Source organism: Ranitomeya variabilis, chromosome 1 (genome assembly GCF_051348905.1).
Source record: "Ranitomeya variabilis isolate aRanVar5 chromosome 1, aRanVar5.hap1, whole genome shotgun sequence".
NCBI lineage: Eukaryota > Metazoa > Chordata > Amphibia > Anura > Dendrobatidae > Ranitomeya > Ranitomeya variabilis.
Window position 1 is genome coordinate 402,248,105 of NC_135232.1, and position 19,921 is coordinate 402,268,025.

General features: G+C 43.0%; 2 protein-coding genes across 7 annotated transcripts in view; one reads left to right on the top strand and one right to left on the bottom strand.

Annotated features, from left to right (window-relative positions):
• Positions 1-19,921, bottom strand: part of PLGRKT (plasminogen receptor with a C-terminal lysine) — a 133,808-nt gene that overhangs the window by 82,615 nt on the left and 31,272 nt on the right. Inside the window, exon 3 of one of the 4 annotated variants that reach the window (XM_077249165.1) lies at positions 7,559-7,687. The exons of the other annotated variants lie outside the window; for them this stretch is intronic. Coding sequence (XP_077105280.1) covers positions 7,559-7,585 — 27 coding nt within the window. The 5' untranslated portion in view covers positions 7,586-7,687. The remainder of the gene's footprint in view (positions 1-7,558; positions 7,688-19,921) is intronic. 4 annotated transcript variants of the gene reach the window in all.
• Positions 1-19,921, top strand: part of LOC143762035 (programmed cell death 1 ligand 1-like) — a 173,391-nt gene that overhangs the window by 36,870 nt on the left and 116,600 nt on the right. The window contains exon 1 of one of the 3 annotated variants that reach the window (XM_077249159.1): positions 18,387-18,573. The exons of the other annotated variants lie outside the window; for them this stretch is intronic. The gene's annotated coding sequence lies outside the window, so the exon portion shown is untranslated. Of the gene's footprint in view, positions 1-18,386; positions 18,574-19,921 lie in introns of those variants that run through there. 3 annotated transcript variants of the gene reach the window in all.

Here is a 19,921-nt window from a genome sequence, read left to right on the forward strand (position 1 = left end):
ATGTTACGTTTTTGCAGCTTTTTTTTTTTTTTAAGGCTTTTTTAATTCAAATTTTCAGCTGCATTTCACAGTACCAGCAAAGTCTATGAGATTTAAGAAATCTCATGCACACAGCTTGTTTTTTTTCCTGACTTTTGTCAAAGCTGCGTTTTTGGGGAATTTTTTTCCCCATGATGGAGCTTACTCTTACCACATGGGTTTTTTTTGCCTTCCCCTGGATCAACATGTTAGGGCATGCTAGGCTATGGGTTGAACTAGATGGACTTAAAGTCTTCCTTCAACCTTAATAACTATGTAACTATGTAACTTCCTTCAGTGTTTTTCACCCATTGAAAGCAATGGGTAGTGCAAAAAATGCTGAAAAAACTTCGCAAAAAAACGTAGGTAATTAGTTTTGCTGCATTTTTGGTGCCAAAATCAGATGAAGTGGAATCAGATTTTTTTTATGCACTAAACTTTATCAGCACGCAAAAGAGAATTGTACCCTGACAAAAACGCAGTAAAAAAATTACCGTAAGCAAAACGCCGCAAACATTCAGCAAAACCTGCTTTTTTGACTTTGCTTCTTTACTGCCAAGAGAGCAGATTTTGCCTCCATAAAAAAACACAGCAAAAACACAAAGCGTGAAGATAGGCAAAAAAGGTAAACAAAGGACCCAAAATATACAAGGATTAGTGATGAGCAAATATACTCATTACTCGAGATTTCCCGAGCATGCTCGGGTGACCTCCGAGTATTTTTAGTGCTTGGAGACTTAGTTTTCCTCACCTCAGCTGAATGATTTACATCTGTTAGCCAGCTTGATTACATGTGGGGATTCCCTAGCAACCAGGCAACCCCCACATGTACTTATGCTGGCTAACAGATGTAAATCATTCAGCTGCGGCGATGAAAACTAAATCTCCGAGCACTAAAAAATACTCGGAGGTCACCTGAGCGTGCTCGGGAAATCTCGAGTAACGAGTATATTCGCTCATCACTAACAAAGATGTTACTATAATAAGTCAACTAGCCAAACACCCAATACCCGAAGTCAAAACCAATAAAAAGAAAAATTAAACAAGCTGTAGAGGGAAAATACATATGATAGATGGCAAAGTACTGATACAAATACTAAGTCAAAGTCAGATTAAGGGTTAAAGACTGTACCATCAACACACCGTACCAACCAGAGAGCTAATAAGCTGTAAATTTGCTGATATGTAATGAACTAGGAGTGGAACCACTATATATGACTTCGAATGAACAAGGTACTCAGATATGAGTGACCTGTATAGTGTATAGGCAAATATGTCTGTTGTGAACCAATGCAACAAGAATGGGTAAGGCCTCTTTCACACTTCCGTTTTTTACAATCAGTCACAATCTGTCAAAATGTTGAAAAGACGGATCCTGTGCAGATTGTAAAAAACGGATGCACTGGATCCGTTTTTTTGACGGATCCGTAGCGTTTTCCAAGCGATCTGTAGCATTGCTTGGAAAACTTATTGACAGGTTAGTCACACTTGTCACACTGCATAGGCAGCATCAATAGTAAAAAGAGAGAGAGAGCGAGAGAGAGAGAGAGAATTTCCCTGACTGGAAATTCTTCCACGCATGCTCAGTTTCAAAAGACGGAACCCGTCGCTGGATTCCTGCTTTTACTATAAATAAGACACTGGCGCACTACAATTCTACAAGTACAAGCATGAGGGGGTGCAGGGAAGTGGCAATGCAACATGAACAACAAAGAGAGAAAAAGAGCCACTCCAAACAATACTGCACACCACTACTGAATACAAATATAAAAAGGTAAACTTTTATTGATGCAGCAATTTAATAACATCTCCAGGTGATATTATGGTGACATGTGACGTTGAGTCACTTTACTCGAACATCGATCATGACCATGGCCTACAAGTGGTATTGTTCTTTCTAGATCTACAGCAGAATTCAGACAGGATGCACGATTCTTTTGTTGTGGACCTCCTCGATTTCATTCTGAAACACAATTTCTTTTTATTTGATAGGACTTTTTTCCTTCAAGTCTCCGGCGTGGCCATGGGGGCCCGCTGTGCCCCGGCTCTGGTGAATCTTTTTTAAGGGTGGTGGGAGTCCACCATCTTCTACAACTCTGTGTTTTACAAATCCAAGGTACGATGTTGGCTCAGGTATATCGACGATGTCTTTTTCATTTGGTTGGGATCCCAGGATGAAGTTGGGACTTTCATTAACTCCCTTAATGATAACGCATTTAACATCTTTTTGACCTCTTCATGTTCTTCCTCATCAGTGTGCTTTCTGGATCTCAACGTTGTGTGCCAGGACGGTGCGTTATCTACTAGCTTATACCGTAAGCCCACTGCAACAAACAATTTATTGGAGTACCGAAGTTTCCATCCACCGCACACGAAGAGGGGCGTTCCTGTTAGCCAATTCTTGCGGACCAGGAGAAACTGCACGCTTGACGGTGATTTCCGCAAAGAGGCTCAGGATCTGACCCTGAGATTCAAGAAGAGGGCTTATCCGAATAAATGTATCTCGCGAGCATATCAACGGGCCAGGCTCCAATCACAAGCTTCCCTTTTGGAACCCACAAAGAAACCTCCTGATAAATCCATCCGCCTCATCACGGGATACAATACCCACTGGTCCCAGGTAAGACATGTCTTACAAAAGCATTGGGGGATACTTACGACAGATGCAGTAACATCACGGATCGTTAGTGAGCGACCGCTTATGACTGCCAGGAGAGCACCCAACTTGAGAGACATCCTCACTAGAAGCCAATATACCAGGCCTACTACAAGATTGAATCGGGGCATTTCACTGAAAGGCTCTTTTCCCTGCGGTGATTGCAATGTTTGCCAATATATGCATCCCGTGAGAGATAAGTTTTGCAATCCCACTGACCAGACTGAATTTAGTCTCAAGACCTACATCAATTGTAAATCTACAAATGCAGTCTACGCAATCATCTGTCCCTGTCCACTTGTATATGTGGGACAGACGTCCCAGGAGTTATGCCGACGCATTCAGAAACATTTTTCTACTATTAATACTGCGCCGACTGACTCCCGGAAGGGGAAAGATCTTACCACAGTGGCATCTCACTATCACAACATGCGGGCAGATGCTCAGACACTAGGATAGTGAGCCTTGAACAGGTTAAGGGCTCGGGTAGAGGCGGATCACTGGAGAACAAGCTCTTACAAACGGAAGCCCGATGCATTTACTCGTTGCACTCTACCGCTCCACGTGGCTTAAATAAAGATCTTCTCTTTACGGGTTTTCTTGGTTGAATCACTGGTTGACAACACTTCTTATGTGTTCCTTTCAGTTTGTTCTCAGGATTTACTCTGGTCCCCCTTTGGCCTTGAATGTAGTGAAGACTTTTAAGAATGGAAAATGAACATCCCTAAGAAACTGTGACTTTTGAATGTTGCCTCTAAATGGAGTGAAGACGCTTAAGGAACAAAGGATGTACACCTTTTTATGTGAAAAAATTGAGACCTATGGATCTACATATGCTTTGCAGTATCTCTTCACATTGCTCTGGAAGCAGAATTTAGATATGTCTACATCCACAAGGGCTTTAGGACTTTAACTGGACATTGTGTATTTAGGCCTTGAATCATTTTAGATTCATACGCTCTCCAGACATAAGGATGTCTTAATAGGCTCAATAGGTTGTAGCTTTTGGGGGTTTGTTTTCCCCTCTCGTTAACAGGCCTTCATCAGTAACATATTTTCTTTAGGGTACCTACATGCCATGGGGTTTATGTGGATTATTGGTTAACCCAGCCTATTCTCTGAGTTGTCTATGTGCTTCGAGTAGGCATTATTATTATTATCTTTTCTACGATTCCTTTATGCTCGTTTCACATTTAGGGCCCAACATATATATTTTTTGTGTGTTGGTGCCTCCTTTCCAGGTTCCGTTTCTTTGTGCATGGTCATCTAAGGGTACCGTCACACATTGAAATTTTCATCGCTGCGACGGCACGATTCGTGACGTCGCAGCGTCGTATAATCATCGCTCCAGCGTCGTAGACTGCGGTCACACGTTGCAATCACGGCGCTGGAGCGATGCCGAAGTCCCCGGGTAACCAGGGTAAACATCGGGTAACTAAGCGCAGGGCCGCGCTTAGTAACCCGATGTTTACCCTGGTTGCCAGCGTAAATGTAAAAAAACAAACAGTACATACTCACCCGTCGGTGTCCTTCAGGTCCCTTGCCGTCTGCTTCCTGCTCTGAGTGCAGCCGTACAGTGAGAGCAGAGCGCAGCACCGCTGCGCTCTGCTCTCACTTTCCGGCCGGCACTCAGAGCAGGAAGCAGACGGCAAGGGACCTGAAGGACACCGACAGGTGAGCATGTACGGTTTGGTTTTTTACGTTTACGCTTGTAACCAGGGTAAACTTCGGGTTACTAAGCGCGGCCCTGCGCTTAGTTACCCGATGTTTACCCTGGTTACAAGCGAAGACATCGCTGGATCGCTGTCACACACAACGATCCAGCGATGTCAGCGGGTGATCAAGCGACGAAAGAAAGTTCCAAACGATCTGCTACGACGTACGATTCTCAGCAGGGTGTCTGATCGCAGTAGCGTGTCAGACACAGCGATATCGTAACGATATCGCTAGAACGTCACGAATCGTAACGTCGTAGCGATGGAAATTTCAATGTGTGACGGTACCCTAAGTTTACTGACCAGTTCTTTTGCTATAAACACCCTTAGGGTCCCGTTTATTTACCCTGGGTATCCTGACCTTATGGGTTTTTGGCATGTTCTTTGGCCTGTCAAATGTCTATCTGGCATTTGGTCCCATGCCAGCTGGCCTTCTTTCCTTTGTGATGCATCATTTAAGTCTGTATTTGTCCCGTTCGTTATTTGTCCCACAATAAATTTAGTGTGTGACATTAAAAAAATATATGCTGTTATACAGGGTTTCTTTTGTGGTCTTCTTTTTACAGGTTTGTCTTTATGCAAATGCATTTAACAAAATATCAACAAAAAAACAATTACAATCATCATTTTTATGGTGTCTGTCACATGCCACTTCCTTTTTTGTTTTTTATGTCCTGTCAGTAAATATGTTGGATGTCCTTTCGGTATATATGTTTTGTTGTTCGCCCTTTATTACTCATCTCATCAGTATCTTATTTTGATTTGTTTTATGTCTGACCACTCTGTTATTATTTCCATTTGGCCCTCCCTCTCCTATTCCTCATACATTTTTGCTTCTTACATTGTTCATTATGCGCCGTGCTGAACTCCTTTGGCGCGTGCGCATTATGTACTACTGGCAGGGACGCCTGCCTGCTTTCCGTTCTTGCCCTTCATGTGTCATTTCCGGTTCCGGCCTCACACACCTCGCGCGCTGATCAGATCTCACCGCAAGGTATTTAAACCTATATTGATTGCTCCCTCATTACCTTCCCCTGATGAAGCCGTCCTTGTAACGGCGACACGCGTAGGGTTTTGTCCCCACGCTGATCCTTGCCTCTTCTCTTTCTCCCCGGTGATTACCTGCCTTTGGTTTGGGTCCCGCACATTGCTGGTCTCAGGTTCCTATCTATGCCCTACTTAGCTCATGCTCGTGCTTAGAGATCATGGCACAACGCTCCTCTGCACTTTATGTGGCATAACATTGTGGTTGCTGCCGCTGCAGTGTAGTCAAGTTTGTTTATATATTGTGGCATCATTTTCATTTGTGCCATTGTCTTTTGCCTTGTTTATGTACCTTGGCAATCATTCTGGCACACAGGTACAGCATTTTACGTTACGGCACTGATTGTTTTGGTATGTTCTAACCAGACAGTCATTTACTTATCCTTTTGCACATACTCACCCCCCGGGGTGCTCATTAGCCATTTAAGCTATTAGATAAGAGGTCATGCTATATATTGGCATTCTGTATCATACTTTGTTATATTAGTATATGTGTATCTCAGATATGTATTTTTCTGACCTCTGTTACATTTGGCGGGATCTTCTGGGTTTTGGTGGGGATTTTTTTAGATGTTTTTAAATTGCTGCATCAACAAAAGTTTACCTTTTTATATCTGTATTCAGTAGTGGTGTGCAGTATTGTTTGGAGTGGCTCTTTTTCTCTCTTTGTTCTTCGGATTCCTGCTTTTGACACACAGCGATGGATCCTGCGTCCATAGGCTTCCATTATAGCCAATGACGTACGGTGCAGGATCTGTCGCTGCGCGATTTTCTGACGTGCACAAAAAACGTTTCTATGTGCGTTGTCTCCACCCGACGGACAGCGATTTTATAAAGGATCCAGTGCATGACGGATGAAACTGAAGGCCATCCGTCACAATCCGTCGCTAATGCAAGTCTATGAGAAAAAAACGGATCCAGCAGAAACATTTGCTGGATCCGTTATTTTCACAAAACGATGCATTATGACGGAAAAAGAAAGACGGAAGTGTGAAAGAGGCCTAAGGAGGAAGAATCCATGTGCATCACCACCTTACTGTGACTTCCTCAAGAATGAAGTGAAGATAAATGTGGTATTTCTATTTATAAAAAGGGTGACCACAAAAATGCTCCTTAATTTAAAGGGAACCTGTCACCCCCAAAATCGAAGTTGAGCTAAGCCCACCGGCATCAGCGCTGAAACCTGTAACCTGAAAGATGAGAAAAAGAGGTAAGATTATACTCACCTGGGGGGCGTTCCGATCCGATGGGCATCGCGGTCCGGTCCGGCAGGCCTCCCATCTTCTTACGATGACGTCCTCTTCACGCTGCGGCTCCGGCGCAGGCGTACTTTGTCTGCCCTGTTGAGGGCAGAGCAAAGTACTGCAGTGCGCAGGCGCCGGGAAAGGTCAGAGAAGCCCGGCGCCTGCGCACTGCAGTACTTTGCTCTGCTCTCAACAGGGCAGACAAAGTACGCCTGCGCCGGAGCCGCAGCGTGAAGACAAGAAGAGGACGTCATTGTAAGAAGATGGGAGGCCCCGGAATGGACCGTGATGCCCTTCGGACCAGAAAGCAGCGGGACCGCCCCTGGGTGAGTATAATCTAACCTCTTTTTCTCATCTTTCAGGATACATCGGGGGCTTATCTACAGCACTCCAGAATGCTGTAGATAAGCCCCTGATGCCGATGGGCTTAGCTCAACTTCTATTTTGGGGGTGACAGGTTCCCTTTAATGGGGTTGTCCACTACTCTGACAACCTCTTCTTACCACCCTTACAAAATAGTAACATCTATACTCACCTCTGGTGTATGGTCCAATACAGCAGTGTTGTCACTGGTTCTTCTTCTGGGACTCGCATGAGATAACAAGGTCACGTGAGCCCTTTAGCTAATCAGTAGCCACTTCCCCCTCTCCTACTTCAGAAAAATCAGACATCAGGAAAAAGTCAGAGAGCAGTCGCTGATTGGCCGGAAGAAGGGAGTATAGCTGTTAGTATTTTGCAAGAATGGAACATAACGATTGAGAATCGGTTGCCCAAGTAGTGGTTATTCCCTTTAAATTAGTTATAAAATCAAAGCTTATTGGAATATGCGTATAATTATGGTGACTGCAGATACATTAATTTAAAAAGTTTACTTTCTTTACCACAGAATCTGTGTGCACTCCTGCCATCACTCGGGGCTGTGAAATCCAATATAGCGCTCACTCCACAGCAATGCAGCTGATGCGTGTTGTAATTTGATAAAACATACACTGGTGTGGCAGTGAAGTAAGCTGTAAAACAGAAATTTTATGTGGATCAGCCTACTAACAAGTCCATTTTGGAGTGGCATAATAATTTCATTGAGAAAGGATGCATCTGTGATCAGAGAAAGACATTTAGGCTAACTATAATTCTGCTTGCAAGCTGTTGATTGCGTCAGAGAAGCCTCTGCGCAGCCACACGAAGTCAACATACATAGCTAGCCGAGAGTCACATGTCCAGTGAGACACAGTAAGAAAGATCTTCCCAAAAAACATGGTTTCACCTTTACTTGCTGAAATTGTTCCACCCGCCAAACAATGAAATACAACTTAATGGAAAATGCTGATAACCTGCTGTCAAGGATTATTTTCAGTGATGAGGTGACATTTCACTTAAGTGGAAAGGTCAACAGCCATAATGTGAGGTTATGAAGGAGTGAGAATCCCCATGCCACCTTTGAGGTTGAACATATCTCTCCAAAAATTAATATGTTTTGTGCTGTATCAGAGGAGACTGTGTATGGCTGATTTATCTTTGAAGGACAACTTACTGCTGGCCCAAATTACCTGGAAATGCTACCCATATGGCTGATACTAGAACTAGCTGCTAAAAGGTAGTGACTACTTTTTTCAGCAAGATGCGGCATCACCATACTGGCATCTCTCTCTCGACAAATATATCAAAAAAGCACCTTTCCAATAGATTGATTGGACAAAATGACCAGGGGTTCTCCAAGAGGCCCCCGAGGTCACAGATCAAACTGTTTCTGGGGGTACATGAAGGACAGAATGTACGAACTTTCACTACCTGCTACCTTGGGTGATCTACAGGAACACGTCAATGAAGCTGTAAGATCCATGTTGAAGAGAGTCTAGTCTGAGCTAGGTCATTGCATCAATGTTTTCTAAGTAACAGGCGGGATGCATATTGTGTATGATACCACATGAAACTTTGTTGACACAGCTGTATAATGTGTAATAATAGTCCAATAAAGTTATATTCTATATCTGTTGGAAATCAAAAACTGTTTTTGTGCTCACCCTGTAGAATACTATTTATCAATCATAAAATGTTGTGTGCAGCTCTATAAGAGTCACTATTCTTCTGTGCAAAAAAACTAAAATGGTGGCAACTGTTAATAGCCCTCTGTATGTGTACTTACACAGATACTGGCTGATGACTGGTTCATGCAGCATTATTTGAATACTATTATATTGACAGCTGGACCTTACAATACAAGCACGTTATACCATTTATCTTTCGTGTCTCCCCCATATCCTCATAGATTGTAAGCTTGTGAGAAGGGTCCTCACTCCTCTTATCTGCTGAATTATGTGATTACTCTATTATATCTTTATTGTCTGTTCAAATCCCCACTGCAATGTAAAGTGCTGAGAAACATGTTGGTGCTATAGAAATAAAAATTATTATTATGACGGAGTTACACAGTACTTTAATTTGATAATTTCAATAACACTGATTAATTTAAGAGAATATAAACTGCAAGTGTGGCCTTGCTTTCCCATGTTGTTAACAAGTGAATACCTTTACCATTTACCGTAATTTGTGTATACGTTTAAAATATATATATGAAAAAAGGAGCTAAAATTGTAGTACGCCTAAATTTATAGTGTGTTAAAAACAAAATAAAAAATAACATATTGACTGGAAAGATACTTGAGGTCAGTACTAAAAAACAGCAAAATGAACAAAGGCTGACTCAATGAAATGTGACAGATAAAGGTAAAGGAGAAAAGGTCACTGACTATAAAAGAGAGTGCTAATAAATTAGTCACAGGTTACCCCCTTTTATGCAAGTTATTACAACTTTAGTTTAACTGATCTTTGTTGTTTCTTGACTTGACAGCTTATTCTTTAACTGCATTAATATAAAAACAATTTTTAACAAAGTAATTTTCTATAAATTAAATTAATATATCATACCCATATATAAGCTGCTAACTTGTTATTTTAAATGTTTAGTAGAGGTGAGCAAATCAATTTGATGCAAATTAATTTTAAGTAGTATTTTATTAAATTCACTGGTCAGAGCAAACTTAGGCAATTTACCATCTGATATGCCTAAAATTGCCAAAAAATTGTCAGCCTCCTATTTACATTAGTCACATAAGGATGACATTATTATTATTTATTTATATAGCACCATTAATTCCATGGTGCTGTACATGAGAAAGGGGTTACATACAGGGTTATAGATATCGTTTACAGTAAACAGGTTTACAGTGACAGACTGGTACAGAGAGGAGAGGACCCTGTCCTTGCGGACTTACATTCTATGGGATAGTGGGGAAGAGACAGAAGGTAGGGGTGATGCGGCGGCTCTGGCGGTGGTGAGGCGGCGGCTCTGGCGGTGGTGAGGCGGCGGCTCAGTTATTGTAGGCTGTAGGCTTTCCTGAAGAGATGGGTTTTCAGGTTCCGTCTGAAGGATCCGAGGGTGGTGGATAGTCGGACGTGTTGAGGCATGGAATTCCAGAGGATGGGGGATATTCGGGAGAAATCTTGGAGGCGATTGTGTGAGGAACGAATAAGTGTGGAGGAGCGTAGGAGGTCTTGGGATGAACGAAGATTACGTGATGGAAGATATTGGGAGATTAGTTCAGAGATGTAGGGAGGGGACAGGTTGTGGATGGCTTTGTAGATCAGTGTTAGAAGTTTGAACTGGATTCGTTGGGGGATTGGGAGCCAGTGGAGGGATTTGCAGAGGAGAGAAGCAGGGGAGTAGCGAGGAGAGAGGTGGATTAGGCAGGCAGCAGAGTTGAGGACAGACTGGAGTGGTGCAAGAGAGTTAGCAGGGAGGCCACAAAGGAGGGTGTTGCAGTAATCGAGGCGGGAGATGATGAGAGCATGCACAAGAGTTTTGGTAGATTGTGGGCTGAGGAAGGAACGGATTCTGGCAATATTTTTGAGTTGGAGGCGACAGGAGGTGGCAACAGCTTGGACGTGAGGTTTGAAGGACAGGGCAGAGTCAAGAGTTACCCCAAGGCAGCGGATTTCAGGAGCGGGAGAGAGCGTGATGCTGTTTACCATAATAGATAGATTGGGTTGGGGGATACGTGAGGTGGGGGAAAGATGATTAATTCGGTTTTGTCTACATTGAGTTTTAGGAAGCGAGAGGTGAAGAAGGAGGATATGGCTGACAGACACTTCGGGATTCTGGACAGCAGGAAGGTGACATCTGGGCCAGAGAGGTAGATCTGAGTGTCGTCTGCATACAGGTGGTACTGGAAGCCATGGGACTTTATGAGTTGTCCTAGGCCAAGGGTATAGATGGAAAAAAGTAGGGGTCCTAGAACAGAGCCTTGAGGGACTCCAACAGAGAGAGGGCAGGATGAGGAGGTAGTGTGGGAGTGGGAAACGCTAAATGTGCGGTTGGATAAGTATGAGGCGATCCAGGACAGGGCGAGGTCTTTGATGCCAAGGGAAGAAAGAATCTGTAGCAGTAGGCAGTGATCGACTGTGTCGAAAGCAGAGGACAGGTCAAGAAGGAGGAGGATGGAGAACTGTCTGTTAGCTTTGGCTGTGACTAAGTCATTAGTAATTTTTGTCAGGGCAGTTTCGGTGGAGTGGTGGGGGCGGAAGCCAGAATGGAGGTTGTCAAGGAGAGAGTTAGATGAGAGGTGGGAGGAAAGTTGACCATGGACATGCTGCTCAAGGAGTTTTGAAGCAAACGGGAGCAGTGATATGGGGCGATAGCTGGGCATAGCAGTTGGGTCAAGGTTAGTTTTTTTGAGTATGGGTGTGATGGTGGCATGTTTGAAGGCAGAGGGGAAGGTACCAGAAGAGAGCGATAGGTTGAAGAGATGGGTTAGGGCTGGAATAAGCGTGTTAGTGAGGTTGGGGAGCAGGTGGGAAGGGATGGGGTCAAGTGCACAGGTGGTAAGGTATGATTTGGAAAAGAGGTGAGTAAGCTCTCCTTCGGTGATGTTGGAGAGGGAGGTTATTAGAGTAGGGCAGAGGCCGGTATATGGAGTGGTTGGGGTGGTGGACAAGTAAAGGTTTGCCTTGTTTGGTCGATCTTTTTTTTTAAGTAGGTGTCAAAGTCCTCGGAAGAGATGAAGGGAGTTGGAGGTGGCAGTGGTGGGCGGAGGAGAGAGTTAAATGTGCTGAACAGTTGTTTTGGGTTGTAGACATGAACTAAGCGTGACCACATGGATTTCTCCATAATGTCTTCCACCTATTACACTACATGGTGTAGTGCAGCCAATCAGGAAGGACTATCATAGCCTATAAAAGGCCTAGTAAGGGAATGCATCAGCCCTTTTAGGTCAATTTAAAAAGAACCTGTCAGCACAATTGTGTAATGTAAAGACATTCGCTTGAAACCAGAAGTTTAAATACGCTATATAAAAAGTCACATATGCATGCTTTTCTCAATATCTGATATGAAATCAGAATAAACCTTTCCTGTTTTAGGTAAACTAGGATTACCATAACTATTATTTGCCAAATGCCAGAACAATGAGAGAGAGAGAGAGAGAATTGTTTAAGGCATAACAGAAAAAAATATATAATATGGTTTCGCTGTAATTGCTCCAACCCGATGAATAAAGCTGTTTAATTACTTATATTTGTCCATTCTGCCTCCTAAAAGATTGCAGAAAGGCTCAGATCACATTTATTTTGTGCTCTACGCTGAGCACTTACTTCGGGGGTTCCGAGTAAATCTCTGAAATACGTGATTCAGATGGAACCCCCAGCGGAAGATTCCCAATAATGAGGCAGATGGGGCCACTGCGGACGCCGTCTGGCCTGTGATCTAGCGGTGTCAGTCTTTTTAGGAATGCATAAAAGAGCTGTCGACTACTTTTGAACACTTCTTAAAAGAAGGACAAAGCTGAGCAGAGGCCAGAGTTACTTTTCTGCCTCATTATAATAAATGGATTCCTCGGATGTTTCATCTGAATCACGTCACTTGGACAATTAGGCCGGAGTCACACAAAACGTATGGAAAATCTATCCGAGTCTCCCTGTCTAGAGTTGCACGAGTGTTCTCCGTATGGTCATCTGTGTGTAATGCATTTACAATGTGATTTTCTCCCACCCATGTATCCGTATGGCATCTGTACGACATTCGTATGACAAGCGTATGGCTTTACACTTTTCACTGACTTTCTCCATTGAATTAAATTGCTCAATGGGCTGAAATGAGGAAAATGTGTGCATATTTGTCGCAAGCTTCAAGGATGGTCCGTGTGGCGTCCAAGTTTTTCTCGCACCCAAAGGCTTGCATTGGTGAGTCTCGGATGATATACGCGTGCAGTTGCAGCATGCTGCAATTTTACACGCACATTGAATACGCCTGAGAAAAAATATGGTAATGTGAGCTGCCCCATAGAATAACACTCGTCCGAGTGCTATGCTGTGATGTTTTCTCGCATAGCACTCTCCCGTATTCTTCGGTAGTGTGATGCCGGCCTTAGATGGATACCCCGATGCACAGGGTAAATGTGATGCAAAATGTTATTTAAAATGTTACCAACAAAAGCTTCAAACCAATCCACAAAAAAAACAAGTCCCCACTTAGGTCCCTCATCTGTTAACGGTAATATAGGGGCTTCCACTCTACTGGTAGTACAAAGCGAAATGGCTCCTTGCCCTCAAAAAAATTCAGAAAATTCTGCACTTGCAAATCCAAATGTCCTTTTACCTTCTCAGCCCCAGTGTGCTTAAACCATATTTAGTGTCCACATGTTTGGCATTTATGTAGGAAAGAGAGCCTGCCTAATTTACGGGTGTGTGTATACACAAGCATGAGCTGGGCACTACAACGTACTGGGCACTACAATGGCAGTTTATAATTTTCACTCAGCAACATCCACTGCTGATTGCATGGGTGTTTTCCAGAAACAATCAAAATTATCACTACACCTGAAGATAAATTCCTAAAGTGTTATAATTTCTAAAGTGGATTCACTTGAGAGGGTAGTCTGCACTTCTAGAACTTAAAGTGAACCTGTAACAAGTTTTGGCCAATGTAGAGTAAGGCCACCACCTTTCAGGACTGATAAACAGCATTCTATAATGTTGTATATCTGCCCCCAACCCTACCTGTAAGAGAAGAAAAATAACTTATTATACTCACCTGTGGAGCGGTCCGGTCCGAGGGGTGTCGCAGGTCTTGGTCAGGCGCCTCCCATCTTCTTACGATCACCGCCCTCCCTCCTGCTTGCTTCATGTGAATGACGCGTCCTTGCGTCATTCACACAATCTCCTCTGCATCGTGCTCCTGCCCAGGCGTACGTCTCTAACATGTTAAGGGCAGAGCAAAGTACTGCAGTGTGCAGGCGCTGGGAAAGGTAAAAAAAAGCCCCGGCGTATGTTCACTGCAGTACTTTACTCAGCCCTGGTCAGGGTAGAAAAGTATGCCTGCGCAGGAGCGCGAGGCCGAGCAGACTGTGTGGATGATGCAAGGGCGCATCATCCACATGAAGCAAGCAGGAGGACGGCGATCGATCTGGGTACTCAGAAGAAATTGCACAACAAATTTTGGGATCCATTTTCTCCTGCTATCCTTGTGAAAATGAAAAAATTGAGGCTAAAACAACATTTTTGTGAGAATTGTTTTTTTCATTATCACAATTCAACTATATAAAATTCTGTGAAGCATCTGTGGGTTCAAGGCGCTCACGACACGTCTAGATAAATTCCTTGATGAGTCTACAATTGCGACATGACACCCACAGACCATTCCAACAAAGTCTGTGCTCCAAAACATCACTCCTTTCTTTCTCAGCCCTGCTGTGTGCCCAAACAGTAGTTTTCCCCCACATATGAGGTATCTCTGCGTACTCAGGATAAATTGCAGAACAAATTTTGGGTTCCATTTTCTCCTGTTACCCTTGTGAAAATAAAAAATTTTGGTCTAAAAAAATTTTTTGTGGGGCTCTCCAAACGCGACGTGGCATCCGCTTAATGATTCCAGCAAAGTTTGAATACAAAAAGTCAAACGATTCTCCTTCAATTCGAGACCTGCCATGAGCCCAAAAAGTCTTTTTTCTGCATACTCAGAAGTAGAGATGGACGAAGAGAGAGAAAGAGATGTTTTTTCTTTTCTTACCACTTTGGGTAACCATATTTTCAATACCCAAATACTACAAAATTCGGGTCAGATACCAGAACCCAAACTTCCACCAGTCCGCCCATCCCTACTCTGGGGAAATTGTACAACAAATTTTGTATTTCATTTTCTCCTGTTACCACTGTGGAAATAAAAAAGAAAGTTTTTGTGAGAAAAAATTCGATTTTTTATTTTCACGGATCTTTGTTAAAAACTTCTGTTTAGCACCATTTATCTAGCACATATCTAGCTAAATTCCTTGAGTGGTCTAGTTTCCAAAATGGGGTCAATTGTGGGGGAATTCCACTGTTAAGGCACATCAGGGGCTCTCCAAACCCGATATGGCATCCACTAACGATTTCAGACAATTTTGCACTTAAGACGTCAAATTGTGCTCCTTACATTACGAGCCAAGCCGTGCACCAAAACAGCAGGTTCCCTCCACATATGGAGGATAGCCGTACTCCGGAGAAACAGGGTGGATTGATTTAAATCACGCCGATTTAAATCATGATTTAAATCACGATTTAAATCAAAAGATTTTTTTCTATTTAAATCGGATCGATTTAAATCATGATTTTAATCATGATTTAAATCACTGATTTAAATCAAAAGGTTTTTTTTAATATAAATCACGATTAAAATGAGAAGTGAGAGCAGTGCGCATGTGCGCCCATAGTTACACGGACGAAACTAGGGGCAACGATCTAACGCCAGGGTGAGGGGGGGACCCCAAAGTAAGTAAAAATCTTTTTTGTTTTACTATATGGCAATAGGTAGGTGTTTAAAAGCAGCATGTCTTAATTGTATAAACTATTAATAGCCTCCACATTTTGTTCATACTGCCCCTTTAATTCCACACTTCTAGCTTGGTTTCACTTTTGGTTTAGTTTCTTTTTCCATTCAGTTGACATGCCCAAACTTGTTGGATAGTCAGCATCCTACAGAAACCTCTGGAAGAGCATGGCATTGTGAATGTTACACATATACAGCCTTTATTCTACTGAGTTAAACAACTCAGCTTTATCTCATGATGGAAGAACCTTTGGATGGTAAAATATTTTCCTCAAAAAGCAGTTTATTGAAAAAAATCCGATTTAAATCAAAAAAATCCGATTTAAATCAAAAAAATCCGATTTTTTTGATTTTTTTAAAAAAACATTGATTTTTATCCACCCTGCGGAGAAATTTAACAACAAGTTTTGGAGTCCGATTTCTCTTGTTACCCTTGTGAAAATAAAAGAAATAGAGCTAAAGTAATTTTTTTAATTAAATTTTATTATTTTTTTTTTAACTTCCAGACTGCACTAATTTCTATGAAGCACCTGAAGGGCTAATAAACTTATTGATTGTGGTTTTGAGCACCTTGAGGGGTGCAGTTTTTAGAATGGTGTCACTTTTGGGTATTTTCTAGATTATAGGCCCAAGACAAGACAGCATTTAGTAGGAGTGCTGCCCACTTAACAGTAGATAAGAGCGATCTCACCAAATAGTTGATACAGGAGCAAAAGTGAGAATAAATTAAAACATAACTTTTAATCGATTAGTTAATGTAATATATCCATAAGTGCCACCTTTAAAAGAATTAGGGGACAGAACCTCCAGACAAGGAGAATCACTCCAACTGTATTAATGGGGGGCTGTCCTCCTGTGAGAACAAGCTCAGAGGCGACCACTCCTGTGTATAGGGATAGCCAGGCAACTGTGATGTAGGACAAATGTCGTCGGATGAAGTGAGCTGAACAGGGTGTAATACCGCTCAAAAAATATCAACCAATGACATATGAACTCTAGAAAGTGCGCATGAGAGCATGGGACAGAAATAGTAAGTCCAAAAGACTGAAATAGAGTTGTAGGGCCAACCGATACTCTGTTTGGGGGCTGAAACCTAAAAAAGGGGGCTCTATAACCAAGTATTAAATCCTCTGGTTACAGATAATGACAACATGTAACAGTAGAAAGGTTTGAAAGAATGGAACCATCTCTCTTATCCTGTATGGAGAATATAACCCGGACCCAAATAAACCTATAGAGGAAAGAACAGTCAATTGTCGGTCCTATAGTGTTAGGTACAATAAAATATGACAATTATCAAGTGTGAATGTATACAAGTTGGAACATTCTCACTAACCCAGTAGCATCCTTTCACCAGGGGACTGTGTCTTTCTTGGTGGTTGTATCCTTCAGAGGAAAGGGACAATGAATATCCCTGTCAGTCCCTACGGGGCAAGTTGTAAACTAATCCCAGTACTCCTGCCCAACAAGGGCAGTCCACAGCTACCTGTAGGCTGAAAGGTCCTGCATTCTCCCTTATAATTGTGTCCCAACGTGTTTCATCCAGGCAAATTCATAAGGAGACTAAAGTGCTAAGTGCTGTTTTAGGACATGTGGGTCCCCCCACTATTTGTCCTATTCTTCGGAGAGATGTATTACAATTAGGGCTAGTTTATATAGTCTGAGAATCAGACACTTACCGATTCCTGTCTGAGCCCCCTAAATAGTAACGTAACCCCATGAGTAGGAGCTACTAGTGTGTACTGTATTCATGAGTTGGCCGGCGCTTTGGGTTAATGGAATGCAAGCTGTTGTGATTTCCTGGTACATGACACGCAAAGGTACCTCCTCTTACATGGCTTGTTTCCTTTTTCGCGTATCAGGATATATTGAGCAGACTGCACTTCCGGTTGCTGTAATGCAAGGCATGTGATCCCCTAAGACCCGGACAGCAGAGGACACCGGTTTATTAATGAAACAGCTGATCGCTGTATTTAGGTTTACATATAACTCTATGCCTAATTTCCATCTATATGCTGTTCTTTTACTGTAATTTTTTTTACACCACTCCCATGGTGTAGTCCTTCATGCGTTCCAGAGTTCGGATGTTGGGAGAATTGGAGGGGGCATGTCTGCTGCGGTCTGGGTCTTGGGTGATCACATGCCTTGCGTTCCAGCAATCGGAAATGTGCATTCCATTAACCGGAAGCACCAGCCAGTTCATGATTACCGTACACGCTAGTATCTCCTACTCATGTGGTTACTGTTTAGGGGGCTCGGACTGGAACCATGTAAACAGTGTACATGACGGAAAGATCAGCGCCCTGAAGTTTATGGCTATTGACAAAGTGTCAAAACCAGTAAGGGGAGGTAATTGGGACCAGATTCTTTTTCAGAAGGAAGCTAAATGGATTTTTTTATTTAAGGGGAACCTGTCAGCAGGATTGTGCTCAGTAACCTAAACACAGTGTCAGGTCAGTGCCGTTATACTGATTATAATGATGGTTGATGAAATTCGTCTTGTGGTTGTTCTTTAATCTTTATTTTCAGTTTTGTGTTAATAATATTGTCAGGGGGTGGTTCAAGATTTACACTCCACACCTGTTTACCTGTGTAAACATAAGATATTCTATTGGTGTTTTACCACTAGATTGCAGCAGTTTGCAGATTGATACGACGGTCACCTGTATGTCAGTTGGCACACAGGGAGATAACCAGTGTGAGCCGTCCCCAGCGACAGTTGGAAAACTGAAGGATGACAGAGTTGCAGGCGGCCATCTTCTAGTGCAGTTAGACAGATAGATGTGACGGGCACAGGAGAGATAAGAAGAAAGGGTGTATGCTGTGTGCTAGGAGCTGGTCAGATTACTGAGGAAAGGTTCAACTATCCCTGTGATTACTGTCAGAGAAGAAGAATCACGTTGGGGAGACAACTACGGTTGGATACAGAGTTAAGATTCCACCAAAAGTGTCGGCTGTGACGTGAATGGCCTTCTGCTAGCCTGTCAGACAAAAACTGCACTCCAGGTGACAAGCCCAGGATCTGTGTTCATTTATTGGCCGGTAAGTCCTGAGCTCTGGCCCCACCACAGGGATCCTGGTGGGTGCATGCACGCAGACTTTAGAGAGACTTTGGTGCCAAACCTAGATTCTCAGAGACATTGTTTGCTAAGAGGGCTGTGTGAACCTTAGCTAGATATTCCCCCCAGAGGGTGAGCTTGTGTATAGATAGCATAGCAGAATTGTAATTTTAGAGAATTGATAAGTTTGTGAATCTCTGTGCTGCACCGCTGCACGGGCCGCCTCTTACACTCCTCTAATTACACCCCTGCTCTGGGAAACTCCCGGTTAACGCATTAGGCAGAACCGCAAGTCAGGCAAATTATAGTGTACCCGACAGAACATGCTGTGCCTATCGGTTGTGCAGCGCAGGGGTCCTAGCTGATCTGGGCTAGGTGTGTGAACGTTAACTGGGTTTCTTTCTTGCTGTTTCCGGGGTACAACAGTTTTCGTTGTTAGTAAAAACTAGTTCCTCAACAAATTGCCCTGTCGTGTTCTTTGTCCTCGGCCCGCTGTATTCTGGGAGAGACCACCCCGGTACACGGTCTACAATATGCTTGTGTCCTAAGTCGGGTCTGGAGGGGGGTCTGCATGTGGTACTCTGATTAGGTATTCATAATGCAGACTGCTGACAGATCACTGATCCCTCAGTGACCTGCCCCCTAGTTTGCATAATGAATATCTGTACATGCTTAAAAAAAAAATCCTTCTGCAGGCAGGTAACAGCCGTGGCACTTGCGCTGCAGCATAATCGCATGTTTAGTGTGCCAGGAATACATTTTCTTCATGTTATTCAGCTTGGAGAAAAAAATAAATAAGAAAATGGCACCCGCCGCGCCTGCGCAGTAGCTGCTATCAGTGTCTATAGCTGTGATCCGATAGCTGCTCCTGCGCAAGCACTGGCAGCGCCATCTTACTAGAGAAAAAAAAATCCTCCACCAAGATGGCGCCGCCCGCACCCGTGCAGTAGCAACTCGGAGTTAGCCGAGAGTTACCACTGTAGAACTGGCAAGGACCACTGGCAATTAGGGAATTTTCTTAAAGTGGAGCTGTCAGCAGGATTGTGCACAGTAATCTACAGACAGTGTCAGGTCGGTGCCATTATACTGGTTAAAATTGTATCTTGGTTGATGAAATCCATCTTGTGGTTGTTGTTTAATCTTTATTTTCAGTCTTTTGTTAATGATATTGTCAGGGAGTTGTTCAAGATTTACACGTTACACAAAACAAATTAATTGTATGTACATCATGCATGTGATCAGGCTGCAGCGCAGGTGCTACCGCTGCGCCTGCCTGCAGTAGGGGATTTTTTTTTTTAAATATATATAATTTTCAATATGTAAACTAGGGG